Raw genomic sequence first — 26,550 nt, 5'->3', positions numbered from 1 at the left:
AGGGAGGCTGGGGAGGAGCTGAGCAAGGTTTGCACCCAGGCTGGGGGCCGTGGCTTTCCGGGGGCGGTCCTCAGAGGCCCGGCATTCCACAGCCACTCGAGCGCCGCGCGCTGGGGGTTGAGCACTGTCCTAGCAGTGCCCGAGCGCTCCTGGGCTCCGAGGAGCCGGACTCGTTCCTGGCGCTGGCTGGGGTTGAGATTCTAGGGCTGGGGGCCGCTTCCGGCTGCCGGATCCCGCTTGATCCTGGAGACCTGGAGAAGCGCTGGGCAGTCCGGGCGCCAGGAACTTTCCGCAGACCTGCTGAGATCCGGCGTTGGCGGGGGCCTCAGGGTTTGAAAGCAGCACCGCGGCTCTGGGGTGAGTGAGGCCATGGGGTGTGGATTGTGGGGCTCCGGTGGAGTGGACCTCTTCAGACTCGCGACCTAGCTCTTAGCTGCTCCTACTCCAGTGCCCTCCCAGCGCTCCTCTTTCTGCCCTCGCCTCCCTCATTTCTTCCCCTTCACTTTTGCATTTCTTCCTCAACAATCCCACCTTGTGCTGTCAGCCCCTAAGTCCCAGCCACTTTTTGCACACAATCTTGGGCCCTTAGGGAGGCTGGAATTTGGATCGGGAGCCGCAGCCTTACTCGCAGAAGGGCTGCTCCCAGGGTTGCCCTGCTCCTGCGATTTCGGAAAGCGGTCCCCCTCCTCCGGCAGAGGCTGCCCCTCTTGGCTCCCCTGGCCCGCCGTCAGGGCTCAGCCACCCAGCCTGAATGCGCTTGGCCACTGCGCTGGATTTTGTCTTTGAAGCCAAATCAGCGGGCCGTCTGTCCAGCTTTTCTCAGAACTCCACGCAGAAAGTGCCGGGAGTTTGGACTGATGGGTTCTAGCCCCGGTTGTGTTCCTAGCTGCTTCACCATTATCTGTCTGTGTCTTGTTTCTCCATCTGTGAAGTGAAGAAAACACACTTCGCTAACTGAAAGCAAGGAGAAGGTATCTTGGAAAGGAGCCTTTCTCCCAGGTTAACTGCTCCTTAAGTTAGAATGGCTGGTTCTTTTAGAATCCTTGCCCCCATCCCCACCCCTCCCCCATTTATTGAGTGTTGCACTCCCCATCTGTCCTTATTTCTGAGCCATCCTCAGCACTTGGCACAGAACATGGCAAATTGTAGCGCTCAATACATGCTCACTGTGTGAAAAGACAAAAGATGTGAGACACGAAAACCTGAGCAAATGTCAGGAGTTGTTATTCGGACTGAATGGGCTGGCCTTTCATTCCCGCAGCCTCCCCTTCCCTTCCTGACTGGTAGTTATCCCTGGCTCCTGAGGGCTGATGATTCTCTGGATTGTGTAGACAGTGGAGCAGGCTCTAGTGGAGGAAGCTGCTCAGTCATTAACTTATCAGAGAGTCCTAGAACATCTGCTATGATCTGTGGTGTCACAGCCAGAAGGTTGGTGAATGTCTGATTGAAGTGGGTGGGGGTGGGAAGAGCAATTCTCTGTGGGTTAGGAGTTTCTCTGAGTTACCATGACTTAGGCAATTTGCCCTTTCTGGACTTTATCTTTCCTGTCTGTAAAATGGGAAGTGGGAGTGGGGCAGATGTGTTATTGTGGGTGAGCATAGCGAACTCTGTGGGTTGTGTGGTGCACCCATCAACCATCTGAACACATGGGAGACAGCCCAGACTAGCTTTAGGACAATCTGCTCTTTTTCAGTGAGAACAGAAGAAACTACAAAGTGCTTCTCTGTTCTAGTGGAGACATCTTGTTTCCAGGTCTTGTGGGTTGTGAATCATGCTGTGGGGTGACAAGGCATGCTCCATCAAGCTCCCACACTGACCTTTCAGGACCTCAGAACTGTGGGGCTCCATTTCTCACAAAGTCTGGGGATTCCCCCTCTCTTGTGTAACTGGAGGAGACTGGAGCTGTGATGAAGTGTTAGAGACACAAAACAAATGACAGGCTCTTGGGGCTGTGGTTGGGTCAGATCCTGGGACTAAGGGGTGACAGAACAAGAGTGTAAGGGGTAGTCACAGCCCAGATCATTCCCAGCTGTTTTTTGATACTCCTCTAAATGTGTGCTTCTGTTTCTTCTCTATGGATTAAAACATACAAATGAAGGATATATCTCTAAGAAAAAAAGGTCTTTATTTTGGTTGTTCTTACACTATTGTCAGTGGGAAGATAGATGGACACAAGTTTTACTCTCCAATGTTTCCAGAAATAAGTCTTGACATCACCACACTCTGCAGCCCTCCACCCACATTGTCCAGGCATGCTGAATAATGGAATCATAATTCTACTTGACATACCATGAGCCAGGCATAATTCTTTTTTTTTTTCTTCTTCTTGGTACTGGGAATTGAACCCAACATTGCTTAACATCCACATTCCTTCAAACTTAATTTTTTTTTTTTTGGTACTGGGGATTGAACCCAGGAGTGCTTCACCACTGACCCACATCCCCAGCCCTTTTTATAAACAGGGCCTCACTAAATTACTTATGGCCTCGATAAGTTGCTGAGGCTGTTCTCGAGAACTTGTGATCTTCCTGTCTCAGCCTCCCAGGTTGCTGAGATTATAGGCATGTCCAACCTCACTCATTTGGTCTTGACCACAGTTCTATTAGGGAGGGATGATCATTCCCTCCATTTAATAAATGAGGAAACTGAGCTCCAGAAAGAGGAAGCAACTCATCCATGATCACACAGGAAGTGGCAGAGTGAGGTTTGAGTCCAGGCAGTCTGACTTCAGGATCTGTCCTCTGAACTTCATTGGAATTTGGGGGAAGCAGGGTTCAGATCTTGCCTCTGTTACTTACTTGCAGGATGACCTGGGGGAAATCAGGTGACAATTTGACAGTGTACTAGAAGGTCACTAGCCCTAGTCCCCTTATAGCTCTTTAGGGAGGCAGAAGGGGAGTCTCAAGAGAGAATGGAATGGTAAAGTCTGTTGGGTAGCCAGGAAGGGGAACAGGTGAGAATTAGAATTGCCTGGCATATTAAGCAATAGCAAGCCAGATTCAAACTGAGTACATTGCTTGATTGTGTGTAGCTTTCTTATTTTATTCGTTTGTACTATGATTAGCTGATGGATCTATGTTTTGCTGGTGACCCCACCATACAAGATCAGGGTGAATGAAATAGATAGAGGAGGGACAGGTGATGCAGAGAAAATTGAATTTTCTAAATCAGTTTCAACTAATGATGACAAGTGTCTGGAACAATTGTCACTACTTCTGATCTCTTCTCAGACAGACCTTGATGATCAGAACTTTTCACCTTATCTCCACAAGGCCCTGGAAACTTAAAAAATTTTTTTAAAAATGTTTTGATTATACATTATAATTATATATAATAGTCGGGCTCATTTTGACATATTCATAAATGCATATAATATAATTTCCTCCATTTCAATCCCCAGTACTTCCCATTTTCCTGTCCTCTTTCCTCCCCCTGATCCCTTTCCTCCACGTTGATGGTCTTATTTCTGTTTATTTATTGCTTTTAAAAAATTGGTACATTAAAATTATACATAAAAATGGAATTCACTGTGATGTATTTATACATGCACATAATTTGGTCCATATCATTTCACAGTTCCTTTCCTTTCCTATTCCTCCTCTTTCCTCTATTCCCTTCCCTCTACTGTCCTCCCTTCTATTTTCATGAGATTGCCTTTTTTATATTCCTTGCTTCTATCTTTCTTCCAAATAATGAGAGAAAAATCTGATTCCCGACTTTCCTTTCTTTTTTTTTTGGTACTGGGGATGGAATCGGGGCACTCTGCCACTGAACTACATTCCAAGTCCTTTTTGATTTTTGATTAGTGAGACAGAGTCTTACTAAGTTGCTGAGGTTCTTGCCACGTTACTGAGTTTGGCCTCAAACTTGTGATCCTCCTGCCTCAATCTCCTTAGTTGCTAGGATTAAAGGTGTGTACCATTGACCCTTGAATTTCTGAGTGTGGCTTATTTTACATAACAATGTTTTCCAGATCCATCCATTTACCAGCAAATAACATAATTTGATTTTTCTTTATGACTGAGTAGAGCTCCACTTTGTATATATACACCGCACTTTCTTTGTCCATCCATCTGTTGACAGACATCTAGGCTGGTTCCATAACATGACAATTGTGAACTGCACTTTAGGTATCACTGGGGACTTCCGGTATCACTAGAGTATGCTTCTTTCAGTTCTTTTGGATAAATACCAAGGAGTAGCATAGCTGGGTCATATGGTGGTTTCATTCTTAGTCTTTTGAAGAATCTCCATACTGCTTTTCAAGGTGATTGTTTGTAGTTTGCAGTCCTACCAATTATCTATAGGTGTTCTTCTCTTCCCATATCTTCACCAATGTTTGCTTATTTTCTTGATGCTTGCCAATCCAAACGGTGTGAGATGAAATCTCAGTGTAGTTTGATTTGCATTTCCTTGACTGCTGAGGATGTTGAACATTTTTTCATATATTTACTGGCCATTTGTACTTTTTCTTTTGAGAAATGACTGTTTACTTCATGTGTCCATTGATCGGCAATAATTATTTGTTTTTCTGGCGTTTTTTAAGTTCTTTTTTATTTCAGATATCAGTCCTCTGTCAGAAGAGTAGCTGGAAAAGATTATCTCCCATTCTACAGATTCTTTCTTCATGCTTGTAATTGTTTCCTTTGCTGTGGGGAAGCTTTTTAATTTGATGCCATCCCACTTATGGACTCTTGGTTTTATTTCTTGAACTTTAGGAGTCTTATTAAAGAAGTCAATGCCTATATGTTGAAATGTTGACCCTGTGTTTTCTTCTGGCAGTTTCAGTGTTTCTGGTCTAATATTTAGATCTTTGATTCACTTTGAGTTCACTTTTGTGCAGAGCGAGGGATAGGGACCTATTTTTATTCTTCTACATATTCAATTTTCCCAGCACCATTGGTTAAATGGTGCTTTTTGTTTTTTTGGTGCCTTTGTCAAAGGTCTCTGTGTCTTATTCTATTCTGTTGGTCTTCATGTCTATTTTTATAGCAATACCACCCTATTTCTGTTCTTATAGTTCTGTAGTATAATTGGAGATTGAGTATTGTGATAAGATCTCAAAATCTTTAGCTCCCTGCTCTGGACTGCTTCTACCAATTGAAGCTGGAGCCTTCTGCTGGCTTTCCCAGACTTCCCACTTTATTCCTCTAAGGTAGTTCAAGAAAGAAACAAATGGCAGAACAGGAGACCCTCTGTTTAGTGTCTTAGACGTTATCTTAGGAAACATCTTGGAGCTTTTAAAAGATTCCTTTTCTCTTTATTTCACTCTCTTCTGTTTTTTCTTAAATGGTTTTCAACCCAATTTCATCCTGGAACTAGGGATAAAGCTGTGGTGGAGGCAGAGTGTCATGAGAGTGATTGGTCTTCCAGAGGGGACCAGACTTTCTGAAATCACTTTGTCCATTCTTTCTAATGGACTGGCAGCAAACCTGTCCAGTGGGAAAGAGTCATTTACTCAGGATCACACCACACCATGTATTCATTATCTAATGCAGCAATAGCAATTTATGAGTCTTGAATTTAGCAGCTTTAAACATTTTTTATTCAATTATAGTTTTGAAAGTCAGAGTCCAGTATGGGCCCCATGAGAATAAAATCAATCAAGGTATTGTCAAGCTGCTTTTTTTGTTGTTGTTCCCTGGAGGTTCTAGGGGAGAATTACTTTCCTGCTTATCTGAGTTACTGGAAGAATTTACTTTCTATGGTTGTGGGGCCACAGGTCACTACTTTCTTGCTGGCTGTAAATAGAGGACCTTTCCCAGCCTCTGGCAGATTCCTTGGCTCTTAGTTAGCTCCCTGAATCTTCAAGCTAGCAAGAGTGAATCAATCCTTCCCCTGTTCCATGTCTCTAACCCTCTCTTCTTCCTTGTTCTTAACTTTAACAGTTCATGTAATAAGGTTGGGTCCACCTGGATAATCCAGGGTAATTTCCCCATCTCAAAGTCCTTAACTTTAATCACATCTGCAAAGTCCCTTTGGTCTGTGTTCTAATGTCTCTGCCCTCTGAGTCATGCTTCCTTTTTTATATTCAAGGTTCTGGGGATAAGGACATGGATATCTTTGGTTTGGGACATCTTTATTCTATTTGCCATATATGTGAGGCCCTCTTTGGGAGAGAGACTTGTTTGGGATCACTCAGTGATGCAGTGGGTTAGCACCACATTCCAGTACTTCTGTAGCTCTGTCATGGACCACCCTGTGGCCCCTCTCATGGAGAGTCTCCTTTGTGAGCCCAGCACACCATAGCACTTTGTAACTGGCAAGTGACAGTGATGGATGGTAGTGGCTGAAACAGGATGCTGTGGATTTGGCCTGGGTTTTCCCTTCTACTGGCTCTCTGTTGGCTTTTGAAACTGTATGATTGGCTTGTCTGATAGAACGTGTAGTCTTAGACATCGCTGGTTGCATTTCTGATCTCTTTGAAACAAATGTGCTGGTGTTTTTCCATTTTTTCCCCCAGCCACAGAGAAACAGATAGAACCCAGGCAGGGAACAGGTCTTTAACCCGCTACCAATTTTGGAGGAGACAGGGACCAGTTGGAGTGAAATGAGAATAGAGTTTTCCCCAGAGACCTTGGGTCATTGGAGAAAGTTCTTTGATTTGATTCATTGATAGTTTGTGTGCCCTGTCTCTTTCTTCCTCCGGCCCCCCCTTTTTTTTTTTGGAACAGAGGTCCCTAGTGAAATGACTCCATGATGGGCCAGCAAATGTTTGAGGCTGACTATTACACAATGGGACGAGAGCTGTTTCCAAGAGTAAATGTGAGGCTAAGATGTCCTCACACTGGTTTGGTCATGTGAAACCCACTTCCTCCTCCATTAGCCTCCCTGTCCTCTTATGAGAACAGAGAAAAAGTTTTACACCATGGGCAGCAAACTTCCCTTCTCCCCAGTGTCCAGCTCCTGCACACAGGGAGTCAAAACTAGGAGTGTACCAACCCAAGCTAGTGAGCAGCAGGGAATTGAAGGGCTTGATTCTGAAAGGCCAGTGCTCTGCCTGAGTGCACAGAGTGATCCGGAAATAAAGAAGTCCCTGTAATCTTTCCTGAATGTTCAGAGTCTCCAGAAAATGACAAGATGAGAGGATGTCATTTTTTTTTGGAGATATGGTTGTGATTTTAGGGTCATTGGAATTTCCGTAGGGATCAGGATTCTTTCTGGACCTCCACCACCAATTATGTCCCATGAGTTGAGCTCAGATCTGAAGTCACCCAGTTTTCCCATATTTGTGCCTTCATCCATCTTGTGTTTATTGGCACTGACAATGTGCCAGGCCCAGGGACAGGTGCTGAGAATACACAGGTCTTCCGTTCTTTGCCTATTTTCATTTGAGGCGTCAAAGGAGCAAGGCTTCAGCCTGATAAGAGTAAAAGTCAAAATAGATAAACAAGTGGCAGATGAGCTAATTTGTGAAAAGTATATGAAGAAAATAAAATGAGATATGAGACAAAGAATGTCTGGTGGGTGAGAGTGGCCATTTAACAGGGTAGTTTTGGAAAAACTGAGCAGTAACAGTTGAGATCATGGACACTGAGGCCCTGGGCTGGAGGCCATTCTAAACATTCTTTGAACTCTAAGAGCAGGGGATAGCAATAGTCTTTAAGTGGGATATGCCCTTGGGACACGGGTCATTATGCATCCCTCTGGGTGTCTGAGGGTGCCCATGGGTTGTCTTCTCTGTCTTGAATGCTCCTTTCTTTCCTGGCAATCTTACAGACTCCTTCTGAGGATGGAGTCTTGGAAAGTGGTCCTTGGAGGCGGATGATGCTGGATAAGGAGGCCTGTTGTCCCCCGATCCCCCAAAACTATCATCTTCACGGTTCTCAGCCTTGCAGAGTCCGGAGTCTTTACACATACCCAGCCTCCCTGACTCAGAGCTGGTTCCCGCTGCCTCCTCTCTGGCCTCTGTATCTGGTGGAAAGGAAACAGCAGTGGCTGTGTCTGCTCAGAGCTCTGGCAGTGCTGGCCTAGGGCCATACCTGCAGGATGCCACCTGCTTCTCTCCGCCTTTTCTCTCACTTTGGGATAATTCAGCTTGCCTGCTAAGCAGGAAGTCTTTTTTTTTTTAATTTATTGCCCTCTCCTCCATGAGCTCCTTGGCAGTAAAACCAGTTGGATAACCATTGGCAATCTCTCAAAAGTTAACTGTTAGCGGCAGTTTGGAGTAGAGGGGTGTGCTGTTTCCGGTAGAATGTCAGAGCTGGGGACAGATTTTCAAAGGCTATTTGCTTATGAAGCATATCACTGTGGTTTCCTACATTGGACTCAGATCAGTCACAGAGCAGTCACAGCACCTTAATGAATAGTAAGGCCTCTGAACTCTTTTTTTTTTTGTATTGGAGATTGAACCCAGAGTGCTTTACCACTGAGTTAAGCCTCCAACCCTTTACGAATTTTTATTTTGAGACAGGGTCTTGTTAAGTTGCAGAGCTGGCTTGGAACTTGTGATCCACCTGCCTCAGCCTCCTGAGTTGCTGGGATTAGAGGCATGTACCACCACACTAGGCTTTTGAACTCTTTAAAAAAACAATGTTTGTTTGTTTTTTTCCTTATCAGTTATACATGACAGCAGAATGCTATTCAATTCATTGTACACAAATGGAGCACAACTTTTCACTTCTCTGGTTGTATACCAAGTAGGGTCACACTGTTCGTGCAATCTTACGTGTACCTAGGATAATGATGTCCATCTCATTCCACCATCTATCTCCATGCCCTCTCTCTGAACTCTTTTTTAAGAGTTCTTTTTTCCTGTGTTCACTATTTCAAGTTTAATTCTGTGAAAACCTTTACTTTATTTCAGATATTGTCTTGAGTGCTTGTGTTATTCAATTTTCTGCTACTGTAACAAATACCCAAGAACCACTGAGTCAAGTCTCCAACCCTTTAATAGGATTAATAAACCTGTAAAGAAAAAAGGTTGATTTTGTCTGATAGTTTGGGGTTTCCAGTTCATGACTAATTGGCCCTATTACTTTGGGGCCTGTTGCTTTTGGGTAGGTAGCACATCACGGTGGAGCAATCTGCTCACCTCATGGCAGCCATAGTAAAGAAGACAGGAAGAGGAAGGGGCTAGGGTCTCAAGGGGTAAACCCCCTTGACTGAAGGCCTCTCAGTAGGCCCTCCCCTCTTAAAATTTCAACTACCTCCAATAGTACATTTAACTCATTTAACCTCAACAGCATCCTAACGAAGTAGTATTATCATTCCATTTTACAAATGAGGAAACTGAAGTTCAAGGAGGTTAAGCCTCTTGTCAAAGCCACCAGGACTACACACGCCCCCAACACACAGAGACCTCCTCACAGCTGGGCTTTGTTGATGTCTATTCCGCCTAGCCTGCCTTTCCTCTCATTTCTTCCTTTTGAATTTCAGTTTATACTTTCAAACCTATATTGAAAGCCCCTGTTTTTGTGGTCTTTCATTTTACTTAGGCAAGAGAAAGGAATGAGGATTGAGCCTCTGTTATGTTGCGGGATGTAGATGTTGTGTCACTTCACCTTCATGGCAGGACACTGTGCTGTAGTACTTTTAATGTCCCTCCTTCACGGAAGAGAAGGTCAAGGTTCAAAGATTCTTATATAATTTTGCCGAAGTCTCACCTCTCATGAGGGTGGAAGACAGGGTTCAAATCAAGACCCTCCATTCTAGAATCCATGCTCTTGCTATTTCATTCCTCTTTTCTGGTGGTGAGTGGCTTATACCATCAGCGTAGCATTCCAGGTATTTTGCACTGCTCTGCAATTAGTGATTATAATGGATATCTGGTTCTTTCAAAAGAGCGTGAACTTATTTAAGGGCAAAATCTGTATTTTTTTTTAATGTCTGTCTCTTAATCCACTCCTATTCAACTGGAGGAATAGGTCACTTTAATCACTCTGTTGTTAATTCAAAAAAATCATTAATATAGATTATCACGCAGCTTGTTTATTTTGTATTGCTATAACAAAATACTCAAGGCTGGGTGAGTTCTAAGACAAGGTTTATTTCGCTCACAGTTCTGGAAGTTCAAGAGCATGACATCAGTATCTGCTTTGCTTTTGGTGAGAGCCTCATGGGAGAAAAACAGAAAGGGAAGTGTGTGTCAAAAAGGCTCAGCATGTGGGATGGCCTTGCTGCGTAACAACTATCTCTTGTGGTAACTAACCCACTCCTGTGAGATGGGCATTTATCTTTTTTAAGAGTGGCAGCCCCAGGCCCTAATCACCTCTGGGTACTGTATATTGAGGACCAGCTTCCAGCACAGGAGCCTTTGGGGGCACAAACCATATCCAAACCATAGTATCCTCTGTCATCTTTATTGATGAGCTAAAGACATGGTCCAAGTCTGGGATGTTAATATACTAGCTGAAGGAATGGAGGCTATTTATTTGCTGAGTTTAGTGAGTCCCTACAGCCAGGAATTTCTAACCATATTAAGAATTAACATTTGTAGAGTGTTATTCTGTTAGAACCCTGTTCAATGCTGTGTGTGATTTTCTTATCTAATACTCTTCATCTTATGAAGCAGATAACTATTTTCCCATATTTGGTTATGTTTTCAGTCGAGTAACTAGAAGCACGAGGAAGTGGGAAGTAGCATTTAAGGTTGCTAAGCCAGAAAGTGGTGGAGCCATATTTAAATCCAAGCAGACTGGCCTCGGAGTCCGGGTTTTTAACACGACTCTGTAGCGTGACTCTAAAGGAAAGAATCTCTTTATATTCCTTCTTGTTTCAAAATATTCTCTCCACTTGAAAGAGTTTCCATGGCCTTACGAGAATATAAGATCTTGAGGATTTGTTGATTTAATAAATGTTTACTTAGTACCTCTTCCTGAGTAGAGGAGGCATTTTGGACAGAAGCAGGCAGGAGCTGTATTGGGTGACGTCAGTGCTGGGGCAGGGTTGGAACCTAGGTAAAGTTGTCTCTGCCATTCTTCTTCTCCCTCTTGTTCTGTGTGCATGTGGATTTTCCCCGTTTGGTAGAATCTCCCACCATAAGTGGATTCTATTGCCTTTTCCTCTCTTCTCTGATGTTTGCACCCACCGTAGGAAATAAGTGACTTACAAGGTTTGTCCATTACTATCTTCAGTGGACTCATTTGCATTTGGGCCTCAAGCCAATGGATGAATCGTAAATGTAGGACTGAGTCACCAATTCTGATGGCTTCTGTGTGTGTGTGTGTGTGTGTGTGTGTGTGTGTACATTTGATCTTGGAATACCACTCAGCTCACCTTTTGTGACATTCTTTATGGCTCTGGGCCTTCAGCAATCTCACATGCTCTTACGTAGCAGAAAGACACAGTCAGGAACCTGCCTGGCTTTCATTGTTTGCATCAGTTTATTGTACCACCTCTCTACCACTGTGTTTTCCAGCCAGCACCCCACTTGACATCCCCCTCCACCCCTGCCCCCCCAGCTCCCATCTCAAAAAGATGATGAAGGAATTGAAAACAGCTCTGCCAGTCAGAGCCCGAGTTCTCTTAGTTCTGCCATTAGCTTACTCGGGCCAGTCATTTCCTTTCTTAGGCCCTCATTTTCCACAAGCATAAAATGGGAGTCAGTTTACATGGTTTAAACTGGATAGTGTCTGAATTCTGTGCAGATTTCTAGAACATCCTTAGTTTCATTTCTACAGAACAAAACCAGTCGGATATATAGAATGGCTGCGTTAGTTTTCATTGGTACATAACAAGTAATCACAAATTTAAAATAATATCTTTATTATCTTATGGTGTCATTAGGTCAGGAGTCCAAGCACATCTTAGCTAGGACTCACAAAGCTGCAGTCGAGGTCTTGGCTAGGTTGCTTTCTCATCTGGAAGATTAACAATCTGTCTCCAGCCTCATCCAGGTGTGGACCGGATTCTTTTCCCTTGCTGCTTTAACATTCATGGTGCGTCATTTCTTTGAGGCCAGCCAGAAACTTGACCTGAGGGAAACTCTAAGCTTTCTTTTGAAAGATTTCCAACTGTCCCACTTTAGACAAATTTTTGATTAAAGTCATCTAAAATCTACTCCACAATGAGGAATGAATAACTTTCAAGGGTTACCAGTACCTTCTTCATTAGCTGTGTTTGTAGCTGGGCCTCCAGCCAAAGTGATTAATAGGAAGAGTGGCATTTTGTACATCAGTGATTCAGTGGAACCTTAAATTACATCTGCAAAGGTCCTTCACCTTTGCTGTATAACTGGGGTAATACTAGGAGATAGAATTCATGGGGACCATCCTAGAATTTTGCATGCCATAATTGTTTTCTAGTAATATATTATTTATGGTTGTACCTGAAACATGCTAGAACCAGCTCCCTATTTTCTGAGTCAGGTCAAACAAATTCACTTGAGAAATTAATTCAAAAGTTACCTGTTCCTAGACTAAAACTATTTTGTTTGGAACTTTAAAAAACAAAACAAAACAATATGTTACACTTTCTTTTAATGTAATTATTAATTACATTAATTTTTTTCCCCAAAGCATTAGATGAAAATAGTTATTCTCAGAGGAAACCTTTTAAATGTTAACTTTTCATATTTAATTCTCTTTGATGTGTTTTTCCTTTTTTGGAAACTGGGATTGAACCCAGGGGTGCTTAACCACTGAACTGCATCCCCAGCCCTTTGAAATTTTTAAATTTTGTGACAGAGTCTTGCTAAGTTGCGTAGGGCCTCACTAAGTTGCCGAGACTGGCCTTGAACTTGCAATCCTCTTCCATTTCCTTCCATAACCACTGGGATTACAGGAGTGCACCACTGTGCCTGATTCTAGATGATTTCCTATTGGAAATAATATATTACAGACACTATTAATTTAGGAAATCTTCTATGTCCATAGTTGATTTTTTAAAAAATATTTTTAGTTGTAGGTGGACACAATAACAATAAAAACAAAATGTACATCTATTTTTTTTTTTTTACAAGAGACATGGGGATTAGAAAGGTTGTTATTGTCTACCACTGAGCTACAACCCCAGCCCCCATAATTGATTTTTAAAAACCTTTTTGTTTTGTATTTGAGAGACATATGTTGTAACCTTCCAATACAGTATTGAATTTGTCACTTTCTGCTTATAATTCTGCAATTAGGTACATAAAAATTAAAGATAATTTTACCTCTCTTGTATCTTTGGTAATCCTTCCCCCCAAATAATTTAATCTTTAATAATGTGGCAATAATTCAAAATATGAAAAACATGTTACCTTTAAAAAGACGCCACCATGATGGCCTCATACAAGCATGATAAAGGCAAGGAGGAGACTGGACTCCCAGTGGTATGGGTGGTAAGAAGGCTTCATGCTCACAGATTGACGCCTTAGGTTACAGATTCTCCAAAATGGAGCAGGCAACAGAAGAGACATGAAATTTAAGGGACCCTCAGAGAACACGGTATGGTTGCTGGGTCATGAGCACCTTGAAGCATTTCTTGATGATGATTCAATGTCATTAGTATTTGTTGTTGGGGAGAGCCTAGCAGGATGGGCTGAGCAGGTCTGTTGCCCTAAAGGGTCAAATGCCTTCAATGTTTAGACCTGATCTCCTTGCTTGTTGAGGTAATACTGGAGAAACATGACCATGTTTAAACCCGAGGCTGCAAGCCTGGTTATACTTTTTGCTTAAGTCTACTTTGTGTGATAGTCATATAGGTCTACTAGTTGACATAATTCATAGTTCCATGGTGTTTCTTTAAAAAATTTTAAATATATTTTAAAAATTTTTAGTTATGGATGGACACAATATCTTTATTTTGTTTACTTATTTTTATGTGATGCTGAGGACTGAACCCAGTGCCTCATGTGTGAAGCAAGCGCTCTGCCACTGAGCCACAACCCCAGCCCTTACATGGTGTTTTGTTTATACCCTTTTAATTTCAACCTTTCCTATCCCCATGTCTCTTGTAAAAAACAGATGTACATTTTGTTTTTTATTGTTATTTACTGGAATAGTCTTTGTTTAGATTTAAGTCTGCCATCTTTCTCTGTGTCCCATCTGTTCTATGCTGCTGTTATTTTCCTGCCGTTTCCCTACCCATGGAAGTTGTGTGCTCTTTTAATATTTTTCTTAATGACTAAAGATTATGTTTTTTTTGATTATTAATCCCATTTGAAGATAACTTGTCTTATTTTTCTGTTATCTTTGGGTTTTAGCAGATTTACTAATTTGTGCTTAATTATGGATTTATAGTTATTTTTCAGTGCCATTAAATGAAAATGTAGTTATTCTCATTCCATCCTTCTAGGAATCCCTAAGGCTTCTAATTTAGCTTGTGGATTGATGTCTTTAGTTAACTTTGGAACATTCCAAGCTATTCTTTATTCCAATTTTGTTTCTGCCCCATTCTCCTTTCCTTCTGGTGTTCCAGTTACATGGGTATTATATCTTGTCACTATTTCCTGTGTCCCTTACGCAGTTTTCAGAATTTTCTACCCTTTTGTTTCTTTCTGTTTCATTCAAAGGATTTTTCTTTATCTATCCTCCAATTCGCTAATTCTCTTTTCAAGGGTGTCTACTTTGTATGCTGTTAAGCTCATCTATTGTATTTTTAATTCCTTAAATTATATTTTCAGCTCTAATATTTCTATTTGGCTTTAAAACTTTTTTAAAAATGTGATCCTTCAGTTCATTAATCCTCTTTTCATCTATGTTTGGTATGCTATTAAGTCTACCTACTGAATTTATAATATCTACTATTTTATTTTTATAATTTCTACTATTTATTCTGCAGTTCTTGTATTTCTGTTTGGTTCTTTGAGAAACCTGATGTGTTCTTTATTGTACTTTCAAGTTCTCTATAAAAATTCATATCCTTAGATTTTTTCCCCCCAAACATAGTAAATAAGTTTATTCCGTGTGTGTGTGTGTGTGTGTGTGTGTGTGTTTGTGAGAGAGAGAGAGAGAGAGAGAGAGAGAGAGAGAGAAAGAGAGAGATAACTCCAATATCTGGAGCCCCTAAAGTTTTTTTCTATTTTCTGCTTTCTAATGGTTTCACTTTTGCCATGTTTTCCCCTCCATTTCTGGTTACTTTTGGTTATGTATTGGACATTGTAGATGAAAAAAAAAATGAGTCTTGTCATGATGTTCTTGTTTCCAGAGAGGATGTATGTTTGCTTCTGTCAGGTACAGGAAGGTACTAGAAATGAAACAATCTGAATCAGTTTTAGAAACTGATCATTCCAGCTGGTTACTGTCTCTGGGAGGACAGTTGTATTTCCAGGTCACCCCTAGTGCCAAGGGTGCTCCTGAGTTTCCAGCTCAAAGTGCAGAGGCTCTCCTTCCCCTGCTTTGGCTGTCTTGGACTCCAGGTTTTGTCCCCTGAGCTTTTTGAGTCTGTCAGAAGCACTCTTCAGTTTCCATTTCCCGCTGAGAGAAATGCTGCCCCAAATGCCAAGTTCACCTCCCTGGAGTTTTACTTCTCCCAGATCTTAGCCTGTTAGTCTTCATTGTTTTGTTAGTTCTTAGTGATTTCAAATAGATTTTTTTTTTCCTTTTTGCCTACTTTTCTAATTGTCTTCAGTAAAAGGACTTGTCCAGTTGTCTAGTTTGCCACTACTAGATTTGGAAATCCTGATCTTTGTAAACCATTCTTTTCAATCTGGAAAAGCCTTTGGTGAGAAACAATGGGTATCTGACCTGAACTGAGAAGAGAGCTCTGGGTCTGACCTGCTCTGTGCTTATACATGAGGGTGTGTGTGTGTGTGTGTGTGTGTGGAGGGGGGTGGTGGGTACAGGATCAGGAGACCTGAGTTTGAATCCTGTTCAAACTTTATGATCTCTGGCCAATTAACTTCTCTTAGCTGTAGTGTTCACAGCAGTAAAAGAATATGTCCCATATAAGATTATTGTGAAGGTTTAATATGTTAGTGTATGGGGCAAGAGTAGAATAGTACTTAATATTTGCTTTTGCTATAAGTTTGCTAAACAAAATAAAGCTTTAAAGAGATTTAAATGAATAGCATTTGTTAACTGTTGGTTTTTATGATCATACATTTGAGGAAACAAGGGGAGGCTACTTTACTTCTCTGTGCTTCTTGGAAGTAAAACAGTCATAATGAGTAAGTCATAGTTATTCCTAACAGAACATCTTGCTTATAAGCAAGTCCTTGACAGATGAATAAATAAATGACTATTCTGGGCAGAATGACTTGTTCTAATAGTTCTCAAACAAAAGTAAAAACAATATTACCCTGTCAGAGAAGAAAAAAGTTGCTTGCTAAGGAATCTCATAGTTGAAAAGTGAATAGATAGTATAGCATTGTTGCCTTGAATCCCCTTATTCTAAAATTATCCACTTGTGGGAATTTTTTATTTATGAAATGTATTATTTTTTCACATAACTAGAAAATTGGTTGTATCTTGAGATTGGTTGGAACAATGATTCATTTGCCAAAGAGCTTAGTTGCTTAATAAAAAGAGTACCAGGAGTAGAATTTAGAATTCGTCTAAACACACAGTAGGACATCTCCTTTCCTGCCTGAAGGAGATCAAGTGGAGAACTTGATAGATTGGATGAATTTTCCACCTTTAGAAAAAGTACAAAATTTCCCTCCTTAGAGACTCTACTCTTTTTGCCCTTACACTTAATCTTGTTAGAGGATACAATATTCAGCATTTTGTGATTATTGATTTTTCCTTTATATTGGCTAAATTTCTTGAGTCCTGTGGACTGAGGAGCAGCAGTTCACTGAGTTGGCAGTGCAGGACCTGATAGGGGGGCATGTTTGGTATCAGTGGCTTCTCTGCTGTGAGCTCAGGGAGGTGTTGAGGCAGTTTCTTAGACAAATTTACATTGAACATATGTCAAGCGTTTCTTATTAATTAATGAGGTAAATAGTAGATAAAGGATACTAGTTCAAAATAAGAGGGGTTCAGGCCTGGCTGCTGTTTTCCTTCCCAGGGTTATTGAAACATAATTTTCTTATCAGTGGACAGGGTTAAATTTGTGACGCAAATGGTTTCGGCTAAATCCCTTCATGACCCATTAATCAGAAATAACAAACAGTCTATCTGTGAAGCAAATTATTAGCAAAGTAATCTGTGAGTATTAATTAGATGTATCTAGAAGAAAGTTTTGAAGCCCTGATAAGGAGCCAGTGCCCTGGATGCCAGATAAGATCAAACAGAAGTCAGCTCGAAGAAACTTCCGAGTTCTGCTTTTTTTTTTTTCCCAAGCAAATTCATCCAGCATGAAATTAAACATACTGACTATATGATTTGCGTACTTCTTATTTTGGGGACAAATTTTTTTCTTTATTAATAGTGTCTAAAAACCCTCCTACATGGGGAGGAACAGCCTGTAGAAAGACACGTGTTTGAGGACTGGAAAGAGGAAACAGGGAAATAGAGTACCCTGTGCCCTCCTGACCACATGTCTGGCCAGCCTTAGAGTCCTGGAACAGTAGCTGTGGAAGGTCCAGTCCCTTGGAAAACATCGTGACCTGCGGTTTTCTAACTGTGTTTGGGGAAGCCCAAGGAGTCAAGAGGAAGCTGAACAGCTGTCCTGGACCATCACGTAAGCAGACTGCACTACAGAGGGACACCATAAAACAAAAACCAAAAACTGGGCAAAATTATTTTCTCAGAAGAAAAAAAAAACCCGCTTGAATTTCATACCATGTAAATTTTGTGTGTTATAGTTTAATATTGCTTTTAGTTTGAATTGCATATTGTAAAGTTTGTGGGTATCCTAATATCTAGTGCGTAGGTTCCTGAGGATATTTATCCTGCCTTGCTGAGTAGGTAGGAACACAGCCCCATCCTCAGTCTCTCTGCATTTCTACTAGAGCAGAGACTGTGACTGTGGTTTTAAATATGATTTCATTTGCACAAGAGTAATATTGGTCTAGGATACCGGTTACAGAAAATGTTTCATTTATTCACCTACTTGCTTTGCTTTTGTTTGGTTGTAGTTAGGAACAGTGATATGATCAGATTATGTATTTCGATGATTATTCTGGAAGGAGAAAGGAGTGAAAGTGGTAGGGGCCCCAGGACGTCCGTTTCACTGTCTATAAAACAGGACTGGCTGTAGCTGTAGTATTCCATGATCAAGTGTGGATGAGCCTCAAAGCCTGCGTTCCTGTAAATGACAGGTTTTGCTTAGGAAAATCAGTCAGGGAGATTATGTATTCCTGGCATTTGGAGTCCCAGTGACTGTTTGATGTTAATGGATTTACTGGAAAGTGCTTTTGCGGGGTTCCTCTGGCTTAAGGCAGGCTTGCTATTGATGTAAGTAGGAGACCACAAAGAATGGTTTCTCCCACCCTCATCCTTCTTTAACCATTTGCAGTTTGCTGGATCCTGTGACTCATGCTTGTGTGTCTGAGATCTTGGAGAAAATGACTCCATCTCCACCGCTGAGTCAGGGCCGGCCTCTGCCTCTCCCTCCTCTGCAGGCCCAGCCTGATCATCCTGTGACCCTGGGGACCCTTGCCAGAGGCTTCTCCTTCATCTTGGAACTTGCCCAGGTATGGCCAACCTGGCTACAAGAGCCCCTAGAAATCAGTTCCCAAATCTTAGTGCTAGAAAAAGTTTGAGAGACCTTGGTGATGGTCGAGCCCAGGACCTCCCAAACCTGGCTGCGTATTCAGATTACCTGAGCTATGGGGAAAAATGTGCCTTCCCATCTGCTTTTTTTTTTTTTGTATCAGGGATTGAACTCAGGGGCACTTGATGACTGATCCACACCCCCAGCCCTATATTGTATTTTATTTAGAGACAGGGTCTCACTGAGTTGCTAAGCGCCTCTCTGGCTTTGAACTCGTGATCCTCATGCCTCAATCTCCTGTGCACTGGGATTACAGGTGTGCACCACTGCGCCTGGCCCATCTGCTTTGGAGTCTCATTCACTGAGTCTGGGTTGGGACCCAGAAGTCAGTTTTTTAATACTATCTTGAGGTGATTCTCATTTACTATGTGGGCAATATGGGGGAGATGCTAGTCAAAGGGTACATGTTCATTTCAATTAAGCAGGAGAAAAATTGTCTTTGAGGTGAAAAAGATAACTTATTTAATAGCTATTTAAAAGAATCTACATTGGTGAGCTCCAGTGAGATATTAGTGTTTTTAATACCATCCTAAGGTGACTCTCATTCATGGCATTTGGTAATCTTTGATCTACTCTCATATCTTAATTTTATTTAAAAAGTATATATGTATTTACTTTTAAAAAAAATATATATATATTTATTATTTTTGGTATTGGGGATTGAACCAAGGGAAGCTTTGTGACTAAGCTATATCCCCAAATCTTTTAAAAAATCTTAAATTTTGAGACAGGGTCTCACTAAGTTGCTTAGGGTCTTGCTAAGTTGCCGAGACTGCCTTGAACCTGTGGTCCACCTACATCAGCCTCCCAGGTGCTGAGATTACAGGCATGTACCACCACACCTGGCTTTATTGACCCTTTTTAAATATGAGAATTTTAAATAAAACTCCCCAAATCCCATTTTCCCCTCAATGGGGTAAAAAGATTAGAATACATACTTATGTTTAGAAAATTCAAATGGTATAAAAACATGAAGAATGAAAAGCCAAAATGTATCTTATATTCCTGGTCCAACTTCCCAGAGGGTAACCACTATTAACCAACCTTCCTTGGGATTATACTCAGAAATATTTTTCATGGATATGATCTTACCTATCCATCTACTTAATTCTAAAAAGTCTGAACCCCCCCCCCACCAAAAAAAATCATCCTATGCATTCTATTTATTGTTTTTTCAACTTAAAATATTTTGGACCTCACCAATGTTAGATTCCTTTTAAGAATCATTAAATATTATTTTTTTTTCACTCCATAGACTTACATTTTTCCTCCTGTTTAACTAAAAACATTGTATCCTTTGACCAACATGTTTTCCCCCAACTCCCAAACTCCAGGTATCAATATTTTGCTCTGCTTCTAGGTGATTTTTTTTTTTTTGCTTCCATAGATAAGTGAGAACATGTAAGTTTTTCTGTGCCTTTTTAATTTCACTTAGAATAATGACCTACAGGTTTGGCCATGTTGTCACAAATGGCAAGTTTTCTTCTTTTTAAAGGCTAAATTGTCCATTTTGTATATTTACAATGTTTCTTTATCCTCTCATGTTGATGGACATTTTGGTTCATTCTATAACTTGGCTATTGTGATTAATGTTGCAATAAACATGAAAATAAAGATGTTTCTTCCACGTATTAATATCACATCCTCTGGTTATATACCCAGAATTGGGGTTGCTGGATCATAAGATAGTTCTGTTTTTGTAAAATGTATGTGGAACATTCCTGGTGTGTACTCAGCACTAAATATTTGTTAAATGAATGAGTGAATGTATGACAATTGCTGCCTGGTATTCCATTTATGGTATTAGTTCATTTTTTATGTTAATAACAAAATATCTGAGGCAGGCTAACTTTATAAATAAAAGATGTTTATTTAGCTTACAGTTCTGGCAGAAGGGCAAAGGGTGCATCTGGTGATGACTTTCTGGCTGACAGAGTCAAGATGTAACAGATGGGGTCTCTTTTGGTCTCTCTTCTTATAAAGTAACCAGGATTCAATTATGGGGGCTGTACCTCGATGATCTTGTATGATCCTAATTACCTCTAAAAATTAGCCCCACCCCCAAATATCAAAGTTAGATTAAATATCACCCACGTAATACCCTCCATTGGGGATTAAATTCACTCATGAACCCTTGGAAGACACACTGAACCTATCTACACCATAGCATATTGGTATGTTCCACTTTACTATTTGCAGACACTTCTGTGTTGGCTATGATAACAGATAAAGCAGAATCACCCGTGCATGGGTATCTTGGGTACTTATGTAGGGTGGCAACAGTGCGCATTGAACCAAAGGCATTAGAAAATGAAAGCAGTGACTGAGTAAGAAAAGGAAATAAAACTGGAATGGGGAATTTTTTTCTGGGAATTAGGGTTACAGAATTACAGAACTTAGGGCTGGGGTTGTGGCTCAGTGGTAGAGTGCTCGCCTCACACGTGCGAGACCCTGGGTTCAATCCTCAGCACCACATAAAAATAAATGAATAAAATAAAGGTATTGTGTCCAACTACAACTAAAAAATAAATATTAAAAAAAAAAAAAGAATTACAGAACTTAGGTTTAGAGAGAACAGTAGAAGATTGTTCCTGCCTCTTGCCCTCTGCAGGGAAGGGACTACATCTTTGGTTGCCAGATTCTGCACTGAAGTAGCTTGGGGAGCCACAGTGAACTCCCTGGACCGAGGGAAGGGGAGCTGCAGGATCTTTAATATTTTGGGCAGAAAGACTGATCTCAGACATCATACAAAGTGGTATGTTACAGTTAAACTTGAAACATACTACATTTCTTTTGGTGATATCATCTTTTATGAAGTTAAATTTTTGATGGTTGCCATGATACAACAACTGTTGGGCGAAAATTACTGTGAAATAAGAAGAGAGGATAGCACTGTCCAAAGTTTGAAAAGTTCTACAGAGCCCAACAGTGCACACATTCCGTTAGTACGTAACTAGTTAAGAATGAAATAATATTTTTTTTCTTTTAAATTGTGTGTTTTCCAAACAGCTGCTAAGGTGTTAGGACACAGATACTTATTGAACTGTTTCAACCTAACTATTTAGTATATAGGACTTTTAGGTATTTCTTTTGGCCCAGAATGCTGTGAAAAAAAATAATTAAGATCCTGAGGTTGAATAAAAGGTGAATAAAAAATAATTAGGGATGACTGATTTACATTCTGTTTTAGTCAGATTTTTCACTGCTGTGACTAAAAGACCCAACCAGACCAACAGTAGAGGAGGAACAACTTATTTGGGGGCTCATGGTTTCAGGCCATAGACGGTGGCTTCATTCCTTAGGGCTCGAGGTGAGGCTAAACATCATGGCGGAAGAGTGTGGCAGAGGGAAGCAGCTCACATGATGATTGGAAAGCAGAGAGACTCCACTCTCCAGATCAAAATATATACCCCAAAGCCACCATCCCGGTGAACCACTCCCTCCAGCCACACCGTACCTGCCTCCAGTTAACTACTCAGCGAATCCCATTAGGGATCAATTCACTGATTAGTTTAAGGCTACAATCTAATCATTTCTCCTCCAAATCTTTTGGCATTGTCTCACTTGTGAGCTTTTAGGGGACACTACATCTAAACTACAACACATCCTCACTCATCTGAATTATTTTAGCTGCAATGGAGAGACACCAAATGAGCTGTGGGTTAAGAAGAAACAGGGAATTATTGGCTCCCATAACTAGGGTGTCCAGGGTTACAGATGGCATCAAATTCTCTGAGTTCAAGTGCTCACATGAGCTTTGAGGCTGGACTGTCTTTCCATCTAGGACCAACTCTCCAAATGTAAGTAAGGCAGTCCTGGGCCCTTCCTTTCCAGACTCACATCCTTTTATTTTAGCAATCCCAAGAGAAATGATCCTTTGTTCCAAGAGCTAGTGCATGAAAATATTGGGGAGGACCTTAGTTGACCATCCTGGGTCACTTGCCTACCCCTGAATCCCCTGAATATGGGGATTTGAGTGGGCAAAGCTAGGTTGCATCTCCATCCCTATGCTTAGGTAAGGTCCCACCTAACCCACAGGTAGGTTCTCCTTAGAAAAGAGGAAGATCTATTACAGGATAATAAGAAAGGAACAATGGACAAAAACAACAAAATTTTCATTTCACAGCTGAGGGGAACAGACTGGTAATATGGTGGTTTAATAAGTAAGTGTGGAAACTCTGGAGTGCCACCCAGCTGGGTTCACTCCTTGGTCAAATTAGAAGCATGTCCTTCTTTCAAAGATTTGACTCCTTCTCTGTAAATTGGGCATAAGGGAAGATAAAGGTGAAGAAACAAAACATGGATCATTAGTATAGTCCCTTCATCACAGGTGGTCGATGTGAGTTCTGAATGAGTAATAGGAATTCCCTTGCAAGACATGGTCATAGGAAGCCTTCAGCAAGGAAGCCATTACAATTATTGATCAAGAGACCATAAGGATGCCAGGTGTAGTGGCACCTGCCTATAATCCCAGCAGCTAGGGAGGCTGAGACAGGAGGATCACGAGTTCAAACCTAGCCTCAGCAATGGTGAGGCACTAAGCAACTCAGCGAGACTCTGTTTCTAAATAAAATACAAAATAGGGCTGAGGATGTGGCTTAGTGGTCAAGTGCCCCTGAGTTCAATCCCTGGTACCCGCCCCCCCAAAAAAATAAAATAAAGAAACCATAAGGATCACATGCTAAAAAGTGACCCAAGCCTCTGACTGCTGATTTTCCTTTCCTGTGTGTTGCAGAGTGAGGCGGCATGGATGCCATCAGCCAATCCCCTATGGAAGCTGTGCTTCCCAAGCACATCCTGGATATCTGGGCCATTGTCCTCATCATCCTGGCCACCATCGTCATCATGACCTCCTTGTTGCTGTGTCCAGCCACTGCCGTCATCCTCTACCGCATGCGGACTCACCCAGTGCTCAATGGGGCTGTTTGAGAACCACCCAAAGCCCCGGCAGGGACGAGGATGCAAGTCCCTTGCCCCAGCCTGTTCTCAGCAACACAGTGGGAAGGACTTGGGAGGTTGCATTCTGGTCTACCTCTGTGAGTTCTGGGTTCACTGGCTTTCAACCAGGGATCATGATCTCTGCCCTTCCTACCTCGTAGGGTTGTGAGAACCAAGTGACAAAGCTGTTTGAGAACAGTGAAGCCACCACAGATGTCCAGGTGTCACGCCAAGAGCTGAGAAGCTTTGAAGAAGCCAAGAGCCTAAAAGCTGGTGATGGCCTTTAAGGTGGTGAGGGAGACACTGGGGACACAGCAGCCTTTTCCTGTGCCCCTCAAACCAAGCGAAGGGTACCCTGCCCCCATTCCCAGGGGCTAGAAACACACTGGCTCAGGATTGGTTTCTTTGAAGCATCACTCCCTTAAATTTTCTCCCTTGTCAAGGAGGGCAGGAGCTGAACATGGCAGGGAGAAGGGAGTTGAGTTAAGCTGTCCAGAATCTCTTCTGTGCCCAAGGTTTTGCCCCTGTATACTCTGGAGGAAGGCTCTGCCATTGTTTGGCAATGCCCAGGGAGTTAGGGTTAGGGGCTTCTTTCTGCAGGGGAGTCTCATTTCTCTGTAGCTTTGCCACTCAGGCAGTGTTGGAAAATGCAGGGTGTCCAATACCCTGCTCAGCTTTCAGGATCTGCAGTCCCCAAACCCTGTGTGCCCCACACTAGAGATGCTACATCCCTCTGTCCCGGCTCCTGCTGTCATTAGCTCCACATATACTCCTTACTCCCTCCCACCAGAATTGCAGTCAGATACAAGGCATTTGTATTTTAAGAGACATTCTCAAGACTTTCGGAACTAACTCAAGCCAGTGATGATTATTTTAGATGCTATGATTTGTATTTATATAGAGATATTTCTGGACCACTCAAGCTGTTTGATATCCACATCAGGAGCATCCTGGGATTTATTAAACTATGTAACAAGATAGCACAGATATTAGGATATTATTGTGTAAAAATGATGCTTTTACTTTGATCTTATTTCATTGACGTACACAACCAATTTCCAATAAAATACTAGAATGACCTTATCTGATGTCTTTCTTTCAAGAGCACCTACTGAACTCAGAACTCAGATAAAAGGATTCCACTGAGTTTATGGGCCTTAGTGACTATTTGGATGGAGGAACAGAAGGAAAAACAGGAGAATCACATTAACTTCCAGGATTCTAACTTCAGAAAATGGATGAAGTTATATGGTTTACACAAATAAATAATTCCAGGGGTTAAAAACTGATTTTGGATGTAAGATAATGGATTTAGTACTGGACATGTTGAGTATGAGGTGCCTGTTATGCAGGTGGACACTTTCAGGATGTAGTGAAAATCTTGCTTTATTCCTTAGGGAAGATTTTGTGGCTGGAGTAATGGTTTGGGAGATTGTTGTATATGGTAGGCATGCTACTCCAGGGGACAGGATCAGAGTATGCAGGCCAAGAGGAGTGAGGTGCTAAGTTCAGAATACAGAGAATGCTAAATAGAAGTGGGAAGGGAGTCAGGAAAATAATTATATTAGTCAGCTTCTTGTCATGGTGTCCAAAATACCCAAGAAGGCAACTTAGATGAGGAAAATATTTATTTTGTTTTATTTTATTTTTTGGTACTTGTAATTGAACCCAGGGGTACTGAACCACTGAGCCACATCCCCAGTCTTTTTAAATTTTTTTTTTATTTTGAGACAGTGTCTCACTAAGTTGCTGAGGCTGGCTTTGAACTTGTGATCCTTCTGCCTCAGCCTCCAAGCTGCTGGGATTACAGGGGTGTGCCACCATGCCCAACAGGAAAAGGTTATTTTCAGCTCACTTCTCCCAGGAATAGCACTGTAGTGAAGAAGTCAGAATTAAGGGATTCAGAGAAAGAGCTGTAGAAGGAATTTCCATCTTGTCCATTTGACTTACTTTAACAAAATACAGTAGACTGAATAACACATAAACAATACAAATTTATTGTTTACAGTTCTGAAGGCTATGATGTCCAAGTTCAGGACACTAGCAGACCCAGTGTCCACTGAGGGTCCTTCCCTCAAAGATGGAGCCTTCTATGTGTCCTCACATGGTGGCAGGGTACTAAAAGCCCCCTCAAGCTTTTACAAGGGCACCAATGTCATTCATGAGAGCAGAGTCCTCATGACCTAATCATCTACCACAGGCCCCACCCCTCAGGATCATCACTTTGAAGGTTCCTGTTCAACACATGAATTTTGAGGGAGACACAAACATTCAGACCACAGCAGGGGATACATATTCGTGATGAGATTCTGATTGGTTTGCTCAGCATTTCTTCCAACTCCTGGTGTGCATTTCTGGATGTCACAGGCTGGAAAGTGAAAAACTTCATCAAGGGTGAAAGCCTGCACTGCCCTCACTGCCCTGTTGCTAGAGATTCCAGTGTGCTTGGAGGCTCTGCTGTTCAGACGCCTGCCTGCCTGCCAGGTTTATTGTGGAGCTCAGTGGAGCTGGGAGGGACGTGATGAGGTGTGAGGCATTCACAGTGCTGGTGGGACTCCAGCTGCATCAGCATGGCTCTGAGGACAGGCTGGTAGCTTTCTGATACCTGGATGGCAGATGAGGTGGGACAGTCCTGCTGCCCACAGCTGAGACTGTAGCTTTCTTATTCCCTAAGCTCCCAATGGTCACACTGAAATTGCAGTTCTCTGAGATGGCCAGCTTCACAGTGCTGATCTGGGAGGGATTCTGGTAACCCTTACCTTCTCTGTTCCTCCAATTCTCTCAATGAATTTAAGCACATATTTTCCTATGCTGAACCTTTTTGCTTAAGCTTGATAAAGTACATCTTGATTGGTCCAGATGGGAAAATCTATTAATTATTGACCTAGCTGTTTCACTTCCAAGTCCAGCATGTGGTCTGGCATCAGTGAGGAGAGAACTGTGTTAATGAGGGGCAGATGGGTTTGAACAAATAGAGATGCCAAGAGGCTTTTGGTCTCAGGGTCTCAGAGAGGTCCATGAGTGGTGATGGAATGAGAAATTTGCCAACAGTTGCTGGAATGAAGACTTTAAGAACAAGGAGACAGTTAT

General features: G+C 41.8%; 1 protein-coding gene and 1 pseudogene across 2 annotated transcripts; one reads left to right on the top strand and one right to left on the bottom strand.

The window, feature by feature from the left end:
* The first annotated feature begins 8 nt into the window (after positions 1 to 8).
* Smim3 (small integral membrane protein 3) lies at positions 9 to 24,543 on the top strand. Of its 2 annotated transcripts, XM_027949293.2 has the most exons (3): positions 9 to 357; positions 18,371 to 18,442; positions 23,258 to 24,543. In XM_027949293.2, exon 3 carries the CDS (start codon positions 23,269 to 23,271, stop codon positions 23,449 to 23,451), a length of 183 nt encoding a protein of 60 aa, XP_027805094.1. In that variant the 5' UTR covers positions 9 to 357; positions 18,371 to 18,442; positions 23,258 to 23,268; the 3' UTR covers positions 23,452 to 24,543. The 2 variants fall into 2 exon arrangements, with proteins under 2 accessions (XP_027805094.1, XP_027805093.1); XM_027949292.3 differs by lacking the exon at positions 18,371 to 18,442 and having other exon boundaries at positions 32 to 357.
* On the bottom strand, positions 13,356 to 13,549 carry LOC114103558 (H/ACA ribonucleoprotein complex subunit 3 pseudogene; annotated as a pseudogene).
* Positions 24,544 to 26,550: the final 2,007 nt, after the last annotated feature.

This window comes from Marmota flaviventris, chromosome 5 (assembly GCF_047511675.1).
Source record: "Marmota flaviventris isolate mMarFla1 chromosome 5, mMarFla1.hap1, whole genome shotgun sequence".
NCBI classification, from domain to species: Eukaryota; Metazoa; Chordata; class Mammalia; order Rodentia; family Sciuridae; genus Marmota; species Marmota flaviventris.
This window is presented reverse-complemented; position numbering and strand designations above follow the sequence as displayed.

What these genes read in the sequence shown, in the direction of transcription:
- Smim3 (XM_027949293.2), top strand. Translation starts at nt 23,269, where the DNA reads ATGGATGCCATCAGCCAATCCCCTATGGAAGCTGTGCTTCCCAAGCAC.